The 22,109-nt window shown below is 45.9% G+C and overlaps 1 protein-coding gene across 1 annotated transcript in view; it reads left to right on the forward strand.

Annotated features, from left to right (window-relative positions):
* Window positions 1–22,109, forward strand: part of gask1b (golgi associated kinase 1B) — a 92,706-nt gene that overhangs the window by 33,848 nt on the left and 36,749 nt on the right. Inside the window, exon 3 of the mRNA XM_041189176.1 lies at window positions 20,720–20,946. Coding sequence (XP_041045110.1) covers window positions 20,720–20,946 — 227 coding nt within the window. The remainder of the gene's footprint in view (window positions 1–20,719; window positions 20,947–22,109) is intronic.

Here is a 22,109-nt window from a genome sequence, read left to right on the forward strand (position 1 = left end):
TATGGAAAAGGATAAGGTTGGGCTGGGAATAAAAGTTCTAAACTGGGGAAAGGCTAAGATTTTGCTAAGATGAGGTACGATATGGCCTTAGTGGACTGGGAGCAGCTACTTGCAGATAAAACTGTGTCAGTGAGTGGGAGGCATTCAAGGAGGCAATAGTGAGAGTACAGGGCAAATATGTTCCCATAAAGACAAAGGGAACCAAGTCCAGAGAACCCTAGATGTTAAGGGGCATAAAGGTTAGGATTAAGAAAAAAAGAGAATTTTATGGCAGATACTGAGGCCTCAATAAGGCAGGGTGCCTAGAGGAGTATAAAAAGTGCAGAGGGGAACTTAAAAAGGAAATTAGGAAAGCTAAGAGAGTGCATGAGAAAGCATTGATGGGTAGAATAAAGGAAAACCCAAAGAGGTTTTTTAAATATATAAAGAGCAAGAGAATAATTAGGGAAAGAATAGGGCCAATTAAGGACCATAGAGGTAATGTGTGTGTGGACCCGGAAGATATGGGTACAGTCCTCAATGAATACTTTGTATCAGTCTTCACAATGGAAAAGGACGACGCAGGGATAGACATCAGCGTGAAGGACTGTGAAATATTAGAGGAAATTAACATAGGGAGAGAGGAGGTACTAGTGGTTTTAGTGGCCTTAAAAGTGGATAAATCCACAGGTCCACATGAGATGTATCCCAGGCTGTTGAGGGAGGCAAGGGAAGAGATATCAGGGGCCCTGGCACTAATTTTCAAGTCCTCTCTGGCCGAAGGTAAGGTGCCAGAGGACTGGAGGACTGCTAACATTGTCCCATTATGAACAAAGGGAGGAAGAGATAGGCCAGGAAATTACAGGCCAGTTAGTCTAAACTCAGTGGTGGGGAAGTTACTAGAAAGAATTCTGAGGGACAGAATATATCTGCACTTGGAGAGACATGGATTAATCAGGGATAGTCAGCATAGATTTGTTAAGGGAAGGCCGTGTTTGACAAATTTGATCACATTTTTTGAGGAAGTAACCAGGAGTGTTGATGAGGGTAAACCATTTGATGTAGTCTACAAGGACCTTAGCAAGGCATATGATAAGGTCCCTCATGGCAGACAGGTCAAGAATGTAAAAGCCCACAGGATCCAAGGCAAAGTGGCATGTTGGATCCAAAATTGGCTGAAAGGCAGGAAGCAGAGGGTGATGGTAGAGGAATGTTTCTGTGACTGGAAGTCTGTTTCCAACGGGGTTCCACAGGGCTCGGTGCTGGGGCCCTTGCTATTTGTGGTGTACATAAGTGATTTGGATTTAAATGTAGGGGGTATAGTCAAGAAATTCGCGGACACGAAACTTTGTAAATAGTAAATAACGAGGACGATAGCCGTAAACTGCAGGAGGATATCAATGGATTGGTTAGGTGGGCAGAGCAGTGGCAAATGGAATTACAGGAAAAGTGTGAGGTAATGCACTTGGGGAGGCCTATCAAGGCGAGGGATTACACTATGAATGGTAGGACCATGGAAAGGACTGAAGATCATAGGAACCTCGGTGTGCATATCCACGGATCCCTGAAGGTAGCAGGGCAAGTAGAAAAGGTGGTTAAGAAGGTATATGGGATACATGCCTTTATTAGCTGAGGCATAGAATACAAGAGCAGGGTGGCTATGTTGGAACTATATAAAATGCTGGTTAGGCCACAGCAACCGGGATCTTGCCTGCTGGCTGGAGAACTGGCAGAAGCCTTACGTCGCCTCAGTTGGGGAAGACCTGCTGGTGTTAAGTGCCTATCAGGAACTTAATTGGCAAGTGCCAGGCTTTCTCCAGGATTAAGGACCCTGGGGCTGAAATTCTGCCCCCCAACAGCTGCCAGCCAATCAGAGGCCAGCAGCTCTCCATTGCCATCAGGGACCAATGATCAATGAGGGACCCCAGGTCAAAGGAACTCCAGGATGTCTGAAGAAGAGTCATATTCGACTTCAAATGTTAACTCTGTTTCTCTCTCCATGGATGATGCCAGACCTGCTGAGTTTTCCCAGCAATTTCTGTTTTTACCCCAGGTGAAAGGTGGGGTGAGGATGGGATTGAGGTCATGGGGTGAGGGTCATGGGAAAAGGGTAACAGGGGGTTTGGAGGCAAAGGCAGGGGGGTGGCTTTCAGCGGCAACCCTCCCCCCCCCACTACCCCCCCCCAGACTTCTCGATGCCTGTTCTCCGTATATTAGGCACTGTGTGCCATTGAACGAGGCATTGCCCCTATCAGCCCACAAGCCCACATCTCTCCTCATTCTTTCCACAAAATGTATCATTTCACACTGCTCTTCATGCAATTTCATCTACCTTGGGTCTGTCCAATTACTTTCCTTGAACAAGTGTAAATTTTTCAAATCCACACATTCCACGTTGATTTTCAAAAGATGTAAATGGTAATCCTGTCCACTGGCATTCAAAATTCTACAACAAAAATTATAACATAAGAGTTTGGACTCAAGATTTCCTAATTTGTTCATTCCCATTTGAGAAAGCTTTGAGGTTAATTCTGACGTCAGATGATAGCATAAGATTGACAATGTATATTCAGCTCCCATTATAAATTTCACCTGATTTCCATTTCTCTCTCTCCAGGTACCATGCCCTATGAGAGCATTGGTGAGCATGGATTTCCATGTGTTTGCCCATGGTTATTCTTGGCAAGGTATTGCAATGGTTTGCCATTGACTTCTGCAGGCTATGGCTGACCAGGAGACTCTTCTGATCTCATTGCCTACCATAAGCATATTGGAAGGATTTGCAGATTGATAATCAACCTTTTTTTTTATTCATTCAAAGAATGTGGGTGTCGCTGGCTAGGCCAGCATTTATTTCCCATCCCCAACTGCCCTTGAGAAGGTGGTGGTGAACTGCCTACTTGAATCTCTGCGGTCCATATGGTGTAGGTACACCCACAGTACTGTTAGCAAGGGAGTTCCAGAATTTTGACTCAGCGACAGTGAAGGAATGGCGATATGCTTTCAAGCCAGGATGGTGAGTGGCTTGGAGGGGAACTTCCAAGTGGTGGTGTTCTCTTGCGTTTGCTGCCCTTGTCCTTCTAGATGGTAGAGATAATGGGTTTGGAAGGTGCTGTGTAAGGAGCCTCGGTGAGTTCCTGCTGTGCATCTTGCAGCTGGTACAGACTGTTGCCACTGTGCATTGGTGGTAGAAGTGGTGAATGTTTGTGGATGTGGTGCCAATCAAGCGGGCTGCTTTGTCCTGGATGGTATCAAGCTTCTTGAGTGTTGTGGGATTTGCACTCATCTAGGCAAGTGGAGCGTATTACATTGCACTTCTGACTTGTGCCTTTTAGATGGTAGACAGGCTTTGGTGAATCAGGAGGTGAGTTACTCACTGCAGGATTCTGACCCTCTGGCTTGCTCTTGTAGCCACAGTATTTGTATGGCTAGTTCAGTTCAGCTTCTGGCCAATTGTAACCCTCAGGATGTTGATAGTGGGGATTCAGCAATGGTAATGCCATTCAATATCAAGGGGCGATAGTTGGACTTTCTCTTGTTGGAGATGGTCATTGCCTGGCACTTGTGTGGCAATAATGTTACTTGCCAGTTGTCAGCCCAAGCCTGGATATCGCCCAGGCCTTGTTGCATTTGGACATGGACTGCTTCAGGATCTGAATGTTGCTGAACATTGTGCAATTGTCATCGAACATCCCCACTTCTGACCTTATGATGGAAGGAAGGTCACTGATGAAACAGCTGAAAATGGTTGGGCCGAGGACACTACCCTGAGGAACTCCTGCAGTGATGTCCTGGAACGGAAATGATTGACCTCCAACAACCACAAATATCTTCCTTTGTGCTAGGTATGACACCAACCACTGGAGAGTTTTCCTCCTGATTCCCAGTGACTCCAGTTTTGCAAGGGCTCCTTGATGCCACACTTGGTCAAAGGCTGCCTTGATGTCAAGGGCAGTCACTCTCACCTCACCTCTGGAGTTCAGCTCTTTTGTCCATGTTTGAACCAAGGCTGTAATGAGGTCAGGAGCTGAGTGGCCCTGGCGATACCCAAACTGAGCATCAGTGAGCAAGTTTTTGCTAAGCAAGTGCTGCTTGATAGCACTGTTGATGACCCCTTCCGTTACTTTACTGATGAACGAAAGTTGACTGATGGGGCAGTAATTGGCTGGGTTGGATTTGCCCTGCTTTTTGTATACAGGACGTACCTGGGCAATTTTCCACATTGCTAGGTAGATGCCAGTGTTGTAGCTATACTGGAACAACCTGACTAGGGGTGCGGCAAGTTCTGGATACAAGTCTCAATACCATTGCCGGAATATTGTCAGGGCCCATAGCCTTTGCAGTATCCCATGCCTTCAGCCATTTCTTGATATCATGTGGAGTGAATTGAATTGGCTGGAGACTGGCATCTGTGATGCTGGCGCCTCTGTAAGAGGCCACTGCTGGCTGATGATTGTTGCAACTGCTTCAGCCTTATCTTTTGCACTGATGTATTGGACTCCCCCATCATTGAGGGTGAAGATACTTGTGGAGCCTCCTCCTCCAGTGAGGTGTTTAATTGTCCACCACCATTCATGACTGGATGTGGCAGAACTGCAGATCTTTGATAAGATCTGTTGGTTGTAGAATCGCTTAGTTCTATCACTTGCTGCTTATGCATGCAAGTAGTCCTGTGTTGTAGCTTCACCAGGTTGACACCTCATTTTTAGGTAAGCCTGATTCTGCTCCTGATATGCTCTTCTGCACTCTCCATTGATCCAGGGTTGATCCCCTGACTTGGTGGCAGTGGTTGGGTGGGGAATATGCCAGGCCATGAGATTACTGATTGTGTTTGATTACAATTCTGCTGCTGCTGATGGCCTACAGAACCTCATGGTCACCCAGTCCTGAGTTTCTAGGTCTGTTCGAAATCTATCCCAGTTAGCACAGTGGTAGTGCCAAACAACACAATGGAGGGTATCCTCAGTGTGAAAATGGGACTTCATCTCCACAAGGACTGTGCGGTGGTCATTCCAACAGTATTGTTGTGGGCAGTATGTTGTAAGGTTTCCTTGCCCATAGATAAAAACAAAAAACTGCGGATGCTGGAAATCCAAAACAAAAACAGAATTACCTGGAAAAACTCAGCAGGTCCGGCAGCATCAGCGGAGAAGAAAAGAGTTGACGTTTCGACTCCTCAGGACCCTTCTGTTGAAGGGTCATGAGGACTCGAAATGTCAACTCTTTTCTTCTCCGCTGATGCTGCCGGACCTGCTGAGTTTTTCCAGGTAATTCTGTTTTTGTTTCCTTGCCCATGTTTGGCCTAATGCCATGAGACTTCATTGGGTGTGGAGTTGATGTTGAAGACTCCCAGGGCAATTCACTCCCAACTGTATACCACTGTGCCGCATCAGGCCAAACCCAGGGATGGTGATGTTGGTGTTTAGCTGTAAGGTATGATTCCTGGAGTATTACTATATCAGGCTGTAGCTTGATTAGTCTGCACAAGCCCCAGCTGTTAGTAAGGAGGACTTTGCAGAGTTGACAGGGCTGAGTTTGCTGTTGTTATTTCCAGTGCCTAGGTCAATGCTGGGTGGTTCATCCAGTTTCATTCCTTTTAGGTTTTGCATCAGTTTGATACAACTGAATGGCTTGCTTGGCTATTTCAGAAGGTTAAGAGTCAACCAAGTTGCTGTGAATATGCTTGTGGATGTGTAAGCCGGACCAGGTAAAGGCAGCAGATTTCCTTTCGTGAACCAGATGGGTTTTTACAACAATGGTTTCATGGTCATCATTAGACATTGAATTCCAAATTTTTATTGAATACAAATTCCACTATCTACCTTGGGAGGATTCGAATCTGAGTCCTCTGAGCATTAACCTGGGTCTAACATTACGAGTCCAGTGACAATACCACTACACCACTGCCTACTCCTGTTTGGCCATGTATGAACGCATCTTCCCTGGCCATCAAGTCCTGGAGTGGGACTCGAACCCAGTGCTTTTTGATTCAGAGTTAGTGATGCTACCCCTGCTGCTGTCTCCACCCCCAATTTCCGTTTCAACAGAGTTCAAATGGAAAGGGAAATCAGGTGATATATAATGGCCAACCAAATCATTATTGCCCATTTTACATGATAAGCCATAGTTAAAATTCCACCCGACAGGAGTGAGCTCCCTCACTCTTAGAATGGAGAAATTATCAATGGCCAGAATAATCTGAGGACAATTGAGCACCTAACCGCTGGATCAGCAACACAATCAGTGTCTCCGTGAGTTAGTACCTTACTCTTCTGCCTGTGGGACTGAGGCCTCGATTTTATCGATAGGTCAGTGTTCAGCAGGTGTGTGTTCACGTCAGTTTAAAATTCATCCATTGCAACAATGAAGAGGACTGGGGCAATTGAACTCCTGGGCTTCATTTAACTGCTGCCAGCTACCTTAATACCCATTCTGGGTGTTAAGTCAGCAGTCAATGGCAAATATTTGTATGGCTCAGGGGCTAATGCCGCAGACCAGTTAAATAGTAGTATCAGTTGCTGGGCCGCTTTGTGCGGCTCCCCTTAATTGAAAGGGGGTGGGCTGTATTTGGGGAGCAAGATCCTGGCAGAAAGAGGCCAAAGACTTCCTTAGATTTCTGTGTGGGGCCTGAATGATTTTTATGGGCTCCAAGGGAGCCCTTCTATTTCTCCTGACCTCACGAAGAAAGTAGAAAGAACATACATCTTTCTGGGCTTTTTCTGGCCCTGATCCCCTTCTTCACGGGATTGGCCTGGTTGCTTCCCACTCAAACTCCTGGTAAAAGCTGCAGTCAGGTCCTGATTGGAACCTAGCATGTATATGTTAAGGAGTACCCAACTATAGCTTTGGTCATTTGTCCTTGCCACCTGCAGAACAGGTTAAAATAGTGGCAGGTCAACTTCTGATATTTCCGCTGCTGGTAAATTTTAACTGTCCACCCACCTGGATGTATCCGCTGAGATTTGAACCCACATAAATTGATGTGATGCGTCCAGGTTAAGTTTCCTGCACCCTCAGTTGGACACACAGCCATTAAAAAAGGACGGAAAGTGAAACAAAATAATATAAAAATAGTGCTGTGAATTTCTTTAAATGATCTATTTTTAGATTAAGAAGTAAGATCCTTGCTCCAGAGTAACACATGAGTTAGGTGACATGTTCCATTTAAGAAACAATGGGCTTACAGCTATTTCAAGAATACCCAGAGCGGAAAGGCATGATGATTCAGTACTTTCTGCTTTTCAAGGCTCAGCAACCTTTCCTTTTCTTGATCTCCACAGAATCGAAGCTGTCTTTTTGCAAAAATCTTTAAATCATTTCTCCCAGCCTTTCTGACGACAATTTCAAGCTGAAATTAAATTCCATGAAAAGCAGAGTGGTGGCTATTCTTTGGTGCTTATTTTTAAATTAAACTTTCATCATTCCTTGGCCAGATAACAGTTAGCAAAGGAAATCCTTTCCCAGCACTCTTCTGTGTTTAAACGTATGAAACAAGCAGTTTTGCACTTATTTTTCTTCTGTGTGAGCAGAAGTTATTTGATCCCTCAAGGTTCAAGTGAACCTTGATTAGTGTGAGAACTTGGGGCAGTTTAGGCAGGGCTGGCATACCAGGCGTCTGATGTTCTTTCTGAAGTTACATCCAAATGTTCTGGAAGATTAAAAGAGGAATTGCACCAGCAAAAAGAAAGCTCCTTAAAAGGGAATACAACATTGGGAAAGACAGAGGAAGAAATGTACAATAAAAGTGTACAGCAGAAATCTAAAGGCTAACCGTACAAAACAATGGAGAAGAAATACTTCTTTTTTGGTCAACTAGGTACTGGCAAACCCAGAAAACGATCACCATTCTTAAGAGTCTTCAGTTCAAGCCACTGAAAAATGTATTCAATTAGAGCTTTTATTTGTCAAATATGGAGGGCACAGTCTGGGTGGAATTTAACATTTTTGAAATTAAGGCGTGTTCCGTGACACATTTCCCGCTCGTCGAAGTGGCGAGAATTTGCGCCCGATTTCGTGCTCAGAAGCTAATATTTTATGCATAGGAGAGTATCTCTCCCAATCCCACGGCCAGTCGGGAACTGATTCGCCTGCCCCACCATTACCTAATGGGGTCGAAGGTCCGGGCGCTATATTTAAATTCTACCTGAACGCACATATTCACTCTCTCCAGCCCAGCTGTCTTCAGGAAAAGTCTCGAGATGGCTGTACACAGGAAGAAGGCTGCCCCGAGGTTTAGCCACGACTCCCTCGAGGCTTTGATAAGAGGAGGGCGCCAGCACCAGGATGTCCTGTACCCCAGCGATTGCTCAAGGAAGCCCACCAACCTCATCTCACTGGCCTGAGAGGCGGTTGCAAGAGAAGTCTGCTCGTTGGGCAGCCCCCCTCCCCCCACACCGCAGTAATGCTATCCAGTGCAGGAAAAGGATGAATGAACTCACCTGTGCAGCCAGGGTAAGTTAATCTTCAGCTCACTCCAATCTCACACTCTCATCATGGTGTCAAGCACTGAAAGGGTTACATTGCTCAGGGATCTCACACAATGTTAGCGGGGGACACATGAGCACTGATAGTCTCATGATCACTTTCACATCACCAGCATCTCATTCTATCATGTTGCACAAACTCCATCCTCAGTCCTTACTGGGGAGGGAACACACAGCAGGCATGCATACTTCCCAACCTCTCCTCCGTCTTTTCTCGTCACATTCCATCCATTTATCTTCATGCAGGCCAAGCCTGCCCACACCAAAAGGGGGAGATCCCAGACCGGAGGAGGGACGGCCAATATCCAGGAGCTCACTCCCTTCAAGGATAATGCCGCTGAGCTGGCAGGAGAGGATGACGATCGGTCCTGTGGTGAAGGTGAGATTGGCCTCTCTCATCAACCCAGTATGGATGATCCCTCTATGAGTTGATCACATTCTGACATTCACAGTGAGTGACATTAAATGTAGTATTCAGCCTGTTCATGAAAATCTATCTTTTCTCTCTTACAGGGACCAGCAGGCCCAGGCAGAGGAGTAGAGCCAACATCAGAGGAGGATGCTAAGGAGCCATCAGGAGAAGACCCGTCGCTGCAATCACCCACACCCTCCACCAGTGCAGAGACACAAACCTTGGTGGCTCAGTTCTAGATTAGGCTTGGGCTCACTTTCTGGAGAACACCACACCCATCTCCACAGCAGATGGAGGCAGTGACAGCCCAGGTCTCTGGCACTCGGGGGACTGCTGGAGAACAGGCAGCCGCTGAATCCGAGTCAGATGATGAGCCTCTGCAAGTGGCTGCTGAAAAATTGCTGAGGTGCTGAGGGCAGGGGAACATCAGGCAGATTAGCGAGAGGCAGTCAACAAACTAGAGTGAAGCATGTTCTAACTGATGTCATGCCTCCAACATGTGAACGCCTCGAGGTCAGCATGGGAAGGGTGGCAGCTGCCTTTGAGACCTTGGTCCAGCAGCTTCTTCTGGATTTGCACTCGGACCCACACTCCATTGCTATAGGCAATGGTGACAACCATCAGTGGCTAGGTGAGTGGGGGCTGGTGGGGGTGAAAGGCTCCTTGACTTCCCTCCAGGTGTCCCTTCTCCTCAAGGAGTCAGGGAGAGGCCCTTAGGCCACCCACAGGGAGGATGACTGTCTGACAGACACCACAGGAGTCTCCACACTGGACACTTCAAGAGTGTCCAGCTGCTCCGAATTCCCTCTGCCTGTGACCCCGTCAATGCCAACTGGTCAGGACAAGGAAGGTGCAGTGCCCCTGAGCAGGAGACCCTTATCAGTTCGGGATCATCCAGGCAACAGGTCTCCAGAGGGTGTCTGCCAAGGTAACTTCAGACAATAGGATGTAGCAGTCAGTAGGCTGCTTCTACCTCTGCTGCGGATTTTGGGGCTGCACTCAGGCAGATCAGTAAGGTTAGAAAAATTACAAAATTTAGACATCACTTCTGGGTCACGGGTGTTCAATCACTGTGTATATCATGCACATTTGCAAATGCATTTGCTATTCATGAGAATGGTCTCATCATTCGAAAATGTCATCCATATGCATCTATATGCCCTCTTATAGCGAGGGTGAGCCATGCTCTCATTGAGTGATCGCCTCCCTTTGTGAGCCTCACATTCATGTGATGTCTGCCTGACTCATGATAGTCACCATACCCTTGTGTTATCTCAGGGAGGTGTCTCAAACTCTTTATTGGAAGTGTGTGCAAAATGCGCTAGTGAGCTTTACTTCTTGCAAGACAGCATGGAGGGAAGCCTGATCAATAGCCTTGTAGACTTAGCTGCAATTGTATCTCTTCATTGCTAGTGCCAAACCACAAGACCTGCAGCCATAATGGTCTCTCCAACTATGCGCGCATCTCATTTTCCACTGAAGTTTCTGATTAAAGTGGTGACCACTGCATCAAGCCCTTTGACGCAGCGTTTGCACTGTTGTGCCAACTTTCACTTCCCAGAGCACACAGATATAGGGTTCATTGCTGACCCTTCCAAGTTGAATCATGAGGTTGAAGGTGCAAGTCCAATTGTTGAACTACCTCTCGATGTTGCTGGTTGTAAAGGCCTTTCAGCGCACTGGCATGGCATTAAGGGACAGGAGGAATGTGGCCATCCCCTATTGCATATGAACATACAAAATAGGAGCAGAAGGAGGCTATTCAGCCTCTTGAGCCTGCTCCACCATTCTGTAAGATCATGGCTGATCTGCTTGTGTTTTGAATTTCACATTCCCATCTACCCCTAATAATCTTTGATTCCCTTGCCTAATAAGAATCCATCTACCTCCACCTTAAAAATATTCAATGACCCCACCTCCACCGCCTTCTGAGGCAGAGAGTTCCAAAGTCGTACAACCCTCTGAAAGAAAAAAAATTCTCTTCACCTCTGTCCTAAAAGGGAAACAATAACTTTAAAACAGTGCCCCATAGCTCTGGACTCACCCACAAGAGGGAACATCCTTTCTACGTCTACCTTGTCAATACCTGTCAATAACTTTGCCTGCACCTTACTCTTCCTGGAATCTTGTGACTATCAATGTGATACGGCACATCCTCCATGTCATGCTTCTTCAATAGCATCCTCACATGGAAGCTGACCCTCATCTCCCTCTTCAGTTTCTTTCCCTTCCTGGCCTTCATCGCCCGAGTCGCTCTCAGCCACCTCCACGTCTCCCTCTGGCAAGGGAACCCCCTTAGAAGCACCAGGTTGTGAAGGGTGCAACAGACCATGACTATGCAGAACTTTGTGGAGAGTACTGCAGAGCCTCACTTGAGCGGTCCAAACATCGGAAGCGCATCTTCAGGGAGCCAATGGTCTGCTCTATGATAGATCGTGTCATTGGAGCCATGCACTGCATGGTATCACTCCTCAGAGGCACTCTGAGGATGACACATGGGTGTCATGGGCCATCGTTTGAGTGGGTGCCCTTTATCCTCAAGTAGCCAGCCCTGTAATCGCTGAGGCCTTTTGAATACATGAAGCACCTGAGAGTGACTCAGGATGTATGAACCATGGGAATTCTCAGGATCCTGGCACAAACATACATGATGTACTTCTGATGATCACACACCAGTTGCAAGTTCAGGGAATGGGACCCTTTCCTGTTAGTAAACATGAGGGGCTGCTGCCATGGAGCTCTCAAAGCCACATTTGTGCAATTTTTTGCATCCTGTACTCTAGGGAAGCCTGAGATAGCTGCAAAACCCAGAAATCTAGCAGCCTGGATAGCTTCATCAAGTGTGAACTTCAGATAATGATGAGCCTTACTGTAGAGGTCATCAGTCACCTCCTTGATATATTTATGTGTTGAGGACTGTGGGATGCTGCATTGGGTCCCCTGTGGATCCCTGGAATGAACTCCAGGCAAAAAAATTGAGTGCGGCGGTGACCTTCAGGGGCACTGGAAGGGGATGTCCTCCCAGTCCATGAGTGTTAGACCCTCCTGCAGAATGTGGCAGATATGATCCACCGCATTTCTTGACAATGGCAGATGTGCTTTGGCAGATGTGCTTTGTCCTTTGCTCATCTCCAGGTAGGAAAGTCTTCTTTGGCAGACCCTTGGTCATGCGAGTTGCCTCCGTGGGTTGGGGCTAACCTCATTTTTCGGTTCCTGCTGGGGCTCCCCTGGATCATGGACCTTAGGCCAGGCCTCCTTTTGAAGCCACACTAGGGGTCACTGGGCCCTTCTCTTCCTCCATCCAGAAGGCAGCATTGGACATAGGTTCCATTATTCAACCCTTCTTCTCCCTGTGGACTGATAAATGCAACAAATTCATGAATATTGGGCAAATATAGTGAAGCTCCCACTCACTAACAGAAAGCCACTGTCATGCTCAAAAGCTGTGTCTGCACTGCCAGCTTTTCACTGATACAGCCTTGTAGCTGAGGCACAAATTTACAGATCTAGGTGACCATGATGCCAACCTTGATATTTGACACCTCAGTCCTACAGAGGTTGGAAGAGGTTTGGGCGCATTCATGAAATACTCCACTTTACCAAACTCACTCCTGCAATCTCTATCCTGGCATACTGATTACGATTAATTTGCACATGAGCAATGACTGGATGCCATTTGGCCTGTTATCCATGCCAGTTGGAGAAAGCACATTAGAGGCTTTCATTGATGATGTGGCAGATATGCAGCAGCTGTGCTCCTTAATGGGTGCCTGCTTTTTCCATTCTCACCTACCTCTCTGTTAATGCTCAAATGGAGCAACTGTATTGTGAAGTCAATGACTCCTGCGGTCTCTCATTAAAGTGCAACAAAGGCATCAAAACCTTCCTCTTTTCTCTCTGCCTTGACTCTATTTCAAAGCTGTGACTCTAAGATGTTTGCAAGTGACCCCCTAACGGACGCTTAATGTAACCGGGTGCACCTCCCACACTGCTTCAGTCCCCTCTTATGCAGATTCGTTTCCAATTTTGATTCCAAACTACCAACAATCCTACTTTGTGGATTCAATATGGTGGTGCTCTATTTTTATTTTGAGACCAGCTTTGGCCCTCCCTCTGTCAGTGTTTTGGTCCCTCCAATTTTCCTGGAGCCTCACGATGTGCAGGTAAGACCTCCCTCCGGTTATTCTCCAGCCTCCCCCAGTAACCCTGGATCCCATTGTCGCTGTAGTGGACATTCCTGCCCTCCCCCCTGAACCCATCACTGTTGATGTCCCCGGGCTCCATGTGGACCTCACCCCTCCCCATCTAGAGGCTGTGTGCACCGTCATATACAGAGGAGAGCCCACACAGGAGAGCTTCAAGTACACCCCTGCCCTTTATTACATTTTTCCCATTTACAGGCTGCAGATGCCTCCCCTAACCATGACCACCAGGGTACCCCTTTGAAGACATTAGGTACCATTTGGATGTGGCCCCAGGAGATCAGGTGCCCTTTGATGGAGGTCAAGTGCTCTTTGCAAGTTTTAAAAATGGGCATGAATATGCATAAAAAGTGGATACTCATTAACTGTCAAGGTCATTGGAACTATCAACAGGCCTGTCAAAATCAACTGTCAAAAGGACCTGTCAAAAGTGTCTGGAAGACCTGTCCAAAGCACCTGTAAAGAGGAGCTGTCAAAACTGTCAAGACGAACTGTCAAAAGTACCTGAGAAGAGGACCTGTCAAAACTGTCAGGAAGAAATATCAAAAGCCCTATCAATGTGCGCAGTCAAGCTGTCAAGGCATTTAAAAGTCCTGCCATTTAAAGCTTTGAAAAAAATGTCAGCAGTATTTAAAAAAAATCATTGCTTGCTATTTCACCCTGCTTATTGACATAAATGGGAGGTTTCCATTCCTGGATTAGTGTTGCATGACTGATTTCACAACCATACATTATCGCAGTACGATGCCTGCCATTTCACAGTTCAATTGACAGCCACAAGTGTTATAGATTCTTTGAAGTGGAAGAATGAATTCCAATGCTTACTCATATAAGGTATTGTGCACTTGAAGGAAATGTTTGTTGTTATAAGGCATTAATTATTTAAAGGAACATAAATGTAGAAATTGTTTGTTATGAATGAGAGTGTTATTCAATGTAATGAAGTCTGCAATAGACACGATGGATGGAATCTTTGCTCTTACTGGTGGCGAGTTTGGAGGCAGGAAGGCATGTACCTAGGTGAGATAGTGATGTACCTGAACCCTACCGCCTTTCCGACCCTGCCTGATGTTAGTTCTGGGTGGAAAGGTCCATGGTTGACCTTCCTGCCCAGATGCCAATGAGACCCTTTAAGTGGCCAGTTAAGGGCCACTTAGGGACCTCATCCTGCTACTGTTAGTATTAACTGAGCTGATGACAGGCCTGTTGCCATGCGGTGTGTACAAAAGCTGCTACCTCGCTGACAACCTGTCACCTCCGGGGGCGTGGTTCCTCGACTAAAGGTACTCGGTGCCTGATTGAGGGACAGGACATCAGGAAGTGGGGGAGCCACTGAAAGCCACACCATGCCCTTGTTACTAATAACCCCGTCCCCTCTCCACACAACCTCCACTTCGCAAATCCCACCCCTCTTTTTAACCTAGTTTTATCCTGGATCGCTCCATGATTCTGGGAGTCCAGGATTGTTCTCCCAGCAGCAGCAACAGGCTACTCTGTGGCATTAAAAACAAAAAAACTGCGGATGTTGGAAATCCAAAACAAAAACAGAATTACCTGGAAAAACTCAGCAGGTCTGGCATCATCGGCGGAGAAGAAAAGAGTTGACGTTTCGAGTCCTCGTGACCCTTCGACAGAACTTGAGTTCGAGTCCAAGAAAGAATTGAAATATAAGCTGGTTTAAGGTGTGTGGGTGGGGGGGGAAGAGAGAGAGAGAGAGAAGTCTCAATCTCAATCTCTGGTGATAGACTGTCCACAAAATCCATTACAAACCCACTGACTCCCACAGCTACCTCGACTACAGCTCCTCACACCCTGCTTCCTGTAAGGACTCCATCCCATTCTCTCAGTTCCTTCGCCTCCGTCGCATCTGTTCTGATGATGCTACCTTCAAAAACAGTTCCTCTGACATGTCCTCATTCTTCCTTAACCGAGATTTTTCACCCACGGTCGTTGACAGGGCCCTCAACCGTGTCCGGCCCATCTCCCGCGCATCCGCCCTTACGCCTTCTCCTCCCTCCCAGAAACATGATAGGGTCCCCCTTGTCCTCACTTATCACCCCACCAGCCTCCGCATTCAAAGGATCATTCTCCGCCATTTCCGCCAACTCCAGCATGATGCCACCACCAAACACATCTTCCCTTCACCCCCCCTATCGGCATTCCGTAGGGATCGCTCCCTCCGGGACACCTTGGTCCACTCCTCCATCACCCCCTACTCCTCAACCCCCTCCTATGGCACCACCCCATGCCCACGCAAAAGATGCAACACCTGCCCCTTCACTTCCTCTCTCCTCACTGTCCAAGGGCCCAAACACTCCTTTCAAGTGAAGCAGCATTTCACTTGCATTTCCCCCAACTTAGTCTACTGCATTCGTTGCTCCCAATGTGGTCTCCTCTACATTGGAGAGACCAAATGTAAACTGGGCGACCGCTTTGCAGAACACCTGCGGTCTGTCCGCAAGAATGACCCAAACCTCCCTGTCACTTGCCATTTTAACACTTCACCCTGCTCTCTTGCCCACATGTCTGTCCTTGGCTTGCTGCATTGTTCCAATGAAGCCCAATGCAAACTGAAGGAACAACACCTCATCTTCCGACTAGGCACCTTTCAGCCTTCCGGACTGAATATTGAATTCAACAACTTTAGGTCTTGAGCTCCCTCCTCCATCCCCACCCCTTTTCTGTTTCCCCCTTCCTTTTGTTTTTTTCCAATAAATTATATAGATTTTTCTTTTCCCATCTATTTCCATTATTTTTTAAGTATTTTAAAATATTTTATGCTCTCCCCACCCCCACTAGAGCTATACCTTGAGTGCCCTACCATCCATTCTTAATTAGCACATTAGATAATATCACCAACTTTAACACGTATGTGTTCTTTTGTTCTATTGTTGGTGACATCTTTTGATGATCTGCTTCTATCACTGCTTGTTTGTCCCTACAACCATACCACCCCCCTCCACTTCTCTCTCTCTCTCTCTCTCTCTCTCTCTCTCCCCCCCCACCCACACACCTTAAACCAGCTTATATTTCAACTCTTTCTTGGACTCGAACTCAAGTTCTGTCGAAGGGTCATGAGGACTCGAAATGTCAACTCTTTTCTTCTCCGCTGATGCTGCCAGACCTGCTGAGTTTTTCCAGGTAATTCTGTTTTTACTCTGTGGCATTGTTGAGTGCAAGAGTTGCCAGTCTCTGATTGGCCAGCAGCTTTGAATAGGTGAGACTTCCACCCCCAAGGACCTGATTCCAGAGGAATGCCCACTGCTGGCCTCATCACTGCCTGATTGGTATGTGGTTTGGCGGGCCTCCCAGAAAAGAGGCAGCTTAGATCTCTTTGCCAGATGTCCAGCCAGCAGGCGAGACTCCCAGTGCCATAACAACATAGAGATTCATTTTATCTCATCTCTGCATGGGCCCTGAGGTTTGCCCATGGTGGGTGAATTGGCATGGTAGGTGTAAGGGAAAAGGGTGGTGGGTGAGGGCATGGGTTGGCATGAGTTGGTACCAAATTGGCATAGGGGCTATGAAGTGCCTGAGAGGGTGTATACAGGGCATGAATGGCATGCTTGGCATGGATGAGGCATGGGGAGTGTGCAAGGGTGTCTGTGGGTGAGGGCTGGAGTGATGATTTTTGCTTTTTATAAATTTTTAGACACAGGGCTGGAGCCCCAAGGCAGGCCTTTCATCTAGCCCGCCTCCACTCCTCACTCCTTCCCTGGTCACCCGCCACAACATCTGCTCTAGCCCACTCCCACGGATCGAAAATCCAACCTCTGGGGGTGCAGCCATTTTTTAAAGATCGGTTTCGTGGAGCTAGAAATTCTCCCCACACTGTGCACCCATCCTGGGAACAAAATCCTGGGCCATAAGCCCACATGTAATCTCCAAGTAATGCTTCTGGCAACTGTTGTAACAGGATTCAAGGGCTACCTCTTTAATTATACAATGTGAATCTGCTGGAAGTACCTATGCAGTGATTTAGGGGCCAGAACATTTTGGCCTTGTCACATCGGGGAATGCGGTGAGCTTTACTAAACTCCACTGACTTCGGTGGAACCATAAAATCCTGCTGTCGTAAAATTCCGCCCATGAAGTGAGAATATAGCACTGACTGCCACAGATAGTCATCAGGAACAGTCACAGTGAGAGTCACCAGACCTCATCATGTCTGGCAGCATCAGTGCAGTGAGAAATGGAGTTAACATTTCAGGTTGATGATCTATCGTCAGAACTGGAAGCAGTTAGAGACATAATGGATTTTAAACAAGCACAGAGGTCTTAAAACCTGCTACATCCCTAACTTGCTAAACATTTCCAGGATTTTCTATTTTTATTCTTAATGAAAGGGAGCATTTCCAGCAATTGGTAAGATCCTCTCCTATTTTATTTTCAGTGATATAAATGAGACATTGAACAAGTGTGTCATGAAAGTATGGAAGTCAAGCCAAGGTATAAATGAATTGATGAGCCCACTGATATCTAGGTAGAGACCATTTCACATCAAAACCATAAGTGTAGTGTTTGGCACCAGTTATACTCACGCATTTATCATATACTAACAAAAAAAGCCTGTTTCAATGGGCAGAATTTTGCCCTCGTCGGGTGGGTGCGGTGGGTGGGTGCGGCGGGTGGGCCCATTAGCAGCTGCCTCACACGATCGGGGCCTGACTGCAATTTCAAGCTGGTGGGCCAATTAAGGCCCGCCCAGCATGAAATGTGCGCTGCAGCACACTGTGCTGCCTATGAGGGGGGGAGGAGAAGGGCGAGCACAGAAGTTCACACATGCTGCCTCAGGGAGATGAAGATTTTTGAAAATAAGAATGATTTAAAAAATGTTAATAACATGTCCCCTCGTTTGAATCTTGTCACATGAGCAAGGACATGTTAGAAATTAGTTTGAAAAATTAAAAAAAATTTTTTTAATGACTGATTGAAACTTCATCCTGCCCATGGATGAGGTTTTACAAAAAATCCAAGGGTCGCTTGGCCTTTTCACCTGCCCACCAACTGTAATGTTGGATGGGCAGTGATAAGTTTCATTTAATTAGATCTTTAATGGGCTTAATAGGCCTGGTAATTGTTGGTGGGCATGCTACCGACTCTCGCATGTGCCCACCGACTGAAATATCGTGTGAGTGCCTGATGATGTCAGGACGCTCGCCTGAGGTCATTGCGCGTCATTTGACATTTATTTGGGCTGGGTGCGCGCCTGCCTGACGAGCGCAATATTCTGCCCAACGTGTGTAATCTACCCAATAGTGTTGATATAATAAGATGCATCAAAGCATCTCTAATATTCTCGACACATGTAAGGCAGAATGCCAACCTCTTTCAGTGCCTTTAATAAATTTGGCACCAAGTGAGTGTTTGTGAATTACGAACGTTTCTGGTTGTGCCAGAAATAATATTTGCAGTCTTCAGCAGGAATATTGATCTGAATATTTTTGAAGATAAGTATCTTGAAATCCAATATTGCAAAAATAATCCGAGCCAAATTAGATCAACAACCTTAGATGACATTTTAATTTTAAAAATTATGTGTAAATTTAAGGCCTGGATTTTTGCTCTCGGTTCAGGTGTGTATAGTTGGGACATTTCCGGGCTCCGCGAACCTGAGTTGGGATAAAGAGTCCCAGGTCGGATTTTCGTCCTGAGGCTGAGGCGTGTGGGCTGGGCGGAAGGCACTTTGTTGAAGTTAATAAAATATGAATGAAACAAAAAACAGTCCTCACCTCCCACACACTTATGCCAACATATGCCACCTCATGCCCCCACCCACTCCTATGGCCCCTCATACCCTCCATGCCACACTATGACCCTCTACCTACCCCCATGGCCCCTCATACTCCTATGCCAGCCTATGCCCCTCTGCTCGCCCCCATGGCCCCCCCATACTCTGATGCTTCTCTACCCAACCCCATGGCCCCACATAACCCATGCCATTTCATGCTCCCCACTCAGCCACATGGCCCCTTATAGCCCCTATGCCAACATAGTGCTAACTTATGCCAACCCACTCCCGTAGCCACCACGCTTTGCTCTTTTACACTCCATGCCACCTTGCCTAGTATCCGCCATGGGAAAACCTCAGGAACCATGCTAACATAAAATAAAGTTCTGCATCCATTGTTGATGTTGCTTATTTTTAAATATTTTCATTGATAAAAAAACATTCAGTACATTGAAATTCCATCAACTAATGAAAGTCGCCATAGTCCCAGCGGCTGCCGTCTCATTGGAGAGAGATGACTGGTGGTGAGTTTAACCCGAGGGTCACCACACCTCAGGCAACGCCTTCATGGGTGACCTTAGCTGATACAGGAATTGAACCTGTGCTGTTGGCATCACTGTGCAGCTGTACTGCCAAATGACCCCCTTCACCTAATCGCTTATGAAAGCGAACATCTCACTTAAGTATTAAATCTGTTTTAAAACAAACATTTCTATTCTATAGCCACTTGGAGCTGTCCAATCAAACTGCTCACATAAAAGACATTCCACTGTGATAATGTTCAGTTGTAAAATTATTCATGCAGCACAAATCCTATAATGATAACCCTCAGGCTCATGTCAATAGACAGCATGGGATAGAAAGCAGTGTTTTTTTAAACACCACACATTTGTTTTCAAATTTAAAGCCCAACAGAATTAAATCCCTTGACAACTTTGACAGTTCCAATGAGTTTTGACAGTTCCTTGACAGCATGACAGTTCTTTATCAGTGTGACAGTTCTTTGTTGGCTTTGACAGTCCTTTAGTATCCTGACAGTTCTTTGACAGCTTGGACAGTTCTTTGACAGCTTTGACAGCTCCAATTAGTTTATATACTTTTTATGCGCAATATTGTCTACCTTTAACAATCCCAAAGGGCATCTGTCCTCTCCCAATGGGGTGCCTTACCTCTCCCAAAGAGTGCCTTACCTCTTCCAAAAGGTGCCTTACCTCTCTCAGGTGGCACCTGACCTCTTCCAAAGGTCTCCTGGGACCATATACAAAGTGGTAGCTTAACTCCCCAAAAGGATACCTTGGCTATCCAAATGAATCCACAAGGTTCAGACCTGCTCCTACCAGGTCTAATCTGCAAACTTTGGGTTTCAGACACCTACATCAACAAAATTACACGAGTGGAGGCAACTGCTGAGTTATATAGGTAGCTGCCTCTGTGAACCACACAGGAATATGGATCCCAACCTCATTTCCACCCCCACTATTAACAAGGCAGAGGCTGGGCTCGGGGGTGGACTTTTGGGATTCGGGTCTTTACCAACATTTCTGCATGAAAATTCAGGCCTAACTGTACAAAGTATGTTTAAGACATGACTGTAAAATGTATCTGAAACAAGCATTCAATTTCTGAAATCAATTATCTTCAAATGTGTCTTTGTCAGTAGGAACTTTACATAGAAATAATCAATGCATTGAGCTATTCATAAACTATTTATTGAGCTATTCCTGTCTTGAGTGCAATTTAATAGGCAAGCCACAACTTATCTATTTGAAATGATTGATGTGTGCTCGAATTATAAACAGAATAATAACAAATTTTCACCTTCTTGTTCTGTATTTACTTTTATCTTAAAACCTTAATTAATAATTACTTCAATGTAGTTACAGTATAATGTTAGGAAATTTTTTTCTTTCAGGTTTATAATCGTCTTGACAGAAATTGCTGTGGATTCAAGCCCAGAAAGGAGGATACTTGTGTTCAAAATGGCTTGAAAATGAAATGTGATGATCAGGACAACATCGACTTGGTTCATATCATATCCAGGGAGCATGATCGTCGGCATTTAGTCTTTGTAGACAATAAAGGCTACTTTGACAGAAATGAAGATAACCTAAATTTTAAAGTACTAGAAGGAATAACTGAGTGAGTATGATGTTTGGAATGGAAAAATCAAATAGCCAGCATGGTGATGAGGTATATTGAAGCCCAATAGATATATTGCAGTAAGTGGCAGGTAACCAATTAAGGTAAGTAAATGACCACTTAAGGTCAATTAGCAGAGGCTGATTGGAATTTTCCAGTTGGCCTGAGGGATCCCAGAAGCATCAGGAACAAAGTCAAATGGCTGGAGGTTTCCTCCCAAAAGCAGACAGTGCTCCAAGCAGGTTTTCAGGCCCTCTATGCCTGCCTGACCATAGCTGTAGCCATAGACTACCTTGTGGAGGAGTTTCTCCTTTATGATAGTAGTCTGGCTGCTGTGGATACTTTTTCTTTAAAATTTTTTAAATGTGGCAGACCAGGCACCCCAAGATGGAGGCTCCTTCTCTCTTTTTTAATTGAACTACAGGCTGCATCTCCTTCTGAACTGAGGACTTCCTATTGGCCATCCCACTTTGAGAGCACATCTGCTGTCCTTAATTGGATGGCAAGTAGCCCCTCTGGTCACTAATTGGCCAATTCAGGAAAAATCACTGCCAGGTAACCATTTCCCACACAGTGGAATTATGACGCGCATTTGATCCTGACATCAGGATGCTGAACCAAAAGGCAAAATCCTGCCCTAGTCTCTCTCTGAATTGTATCACTTAACCATTACCCATGAGATAAATCCTAAAAATAATCAGGTTATTGGTCAATAAATTGGGAGAGGATAGGGTGTTGATGCTCATTGTTTCTTTATTGATTTTCCTTTCCATTTAATCTCATGGACTTGATCCTAGTCCAAGAAATTCTAGTTAGCAGGTGGCTCCATAGCTCAGGGGTTAGAGTACTGGTTTGTTACACCATGGGAGTCCAATCTCAATGGGCTGTTCTCACATTGGTGCAGTAGTTGTAATATTCCTGAATGAATAATCCAGAGAGCCATGCTAATGCTGTAGTGACATGGGTTCAAATCTAACCACAGCAGCTGGTGGAATTTAGTTTGACAAATATGTTAGAATTCTTTGAGGATGCAGCAAGTAGAGTGGAAAAGGGGGAACTGGTAAATGCCATTGTATTTGGATTTCCAAAAGGCACTTAGTAAGGTACCACATGAGAGGTAAGAGCTCATGGTGTTGGGGGTAACATATTAGCACAGTTAGAAG

The sequence above is a fragment of the Carcharodon carcharias genome, chromosome 1, assembly GCF_017639515.1.
Source record: "Carcharodon carcharias isolate sCarCar2 chromosome 1, sCarCar2.pri, whole genome shotgun sequence".
Classification (NCBI taxonomy): Eukaryota; Metazoa; Chordata; class Chondrichthyes; order Lamniformes; family Lamnidae; genus Carcharodon; species Carcharodon carcharias.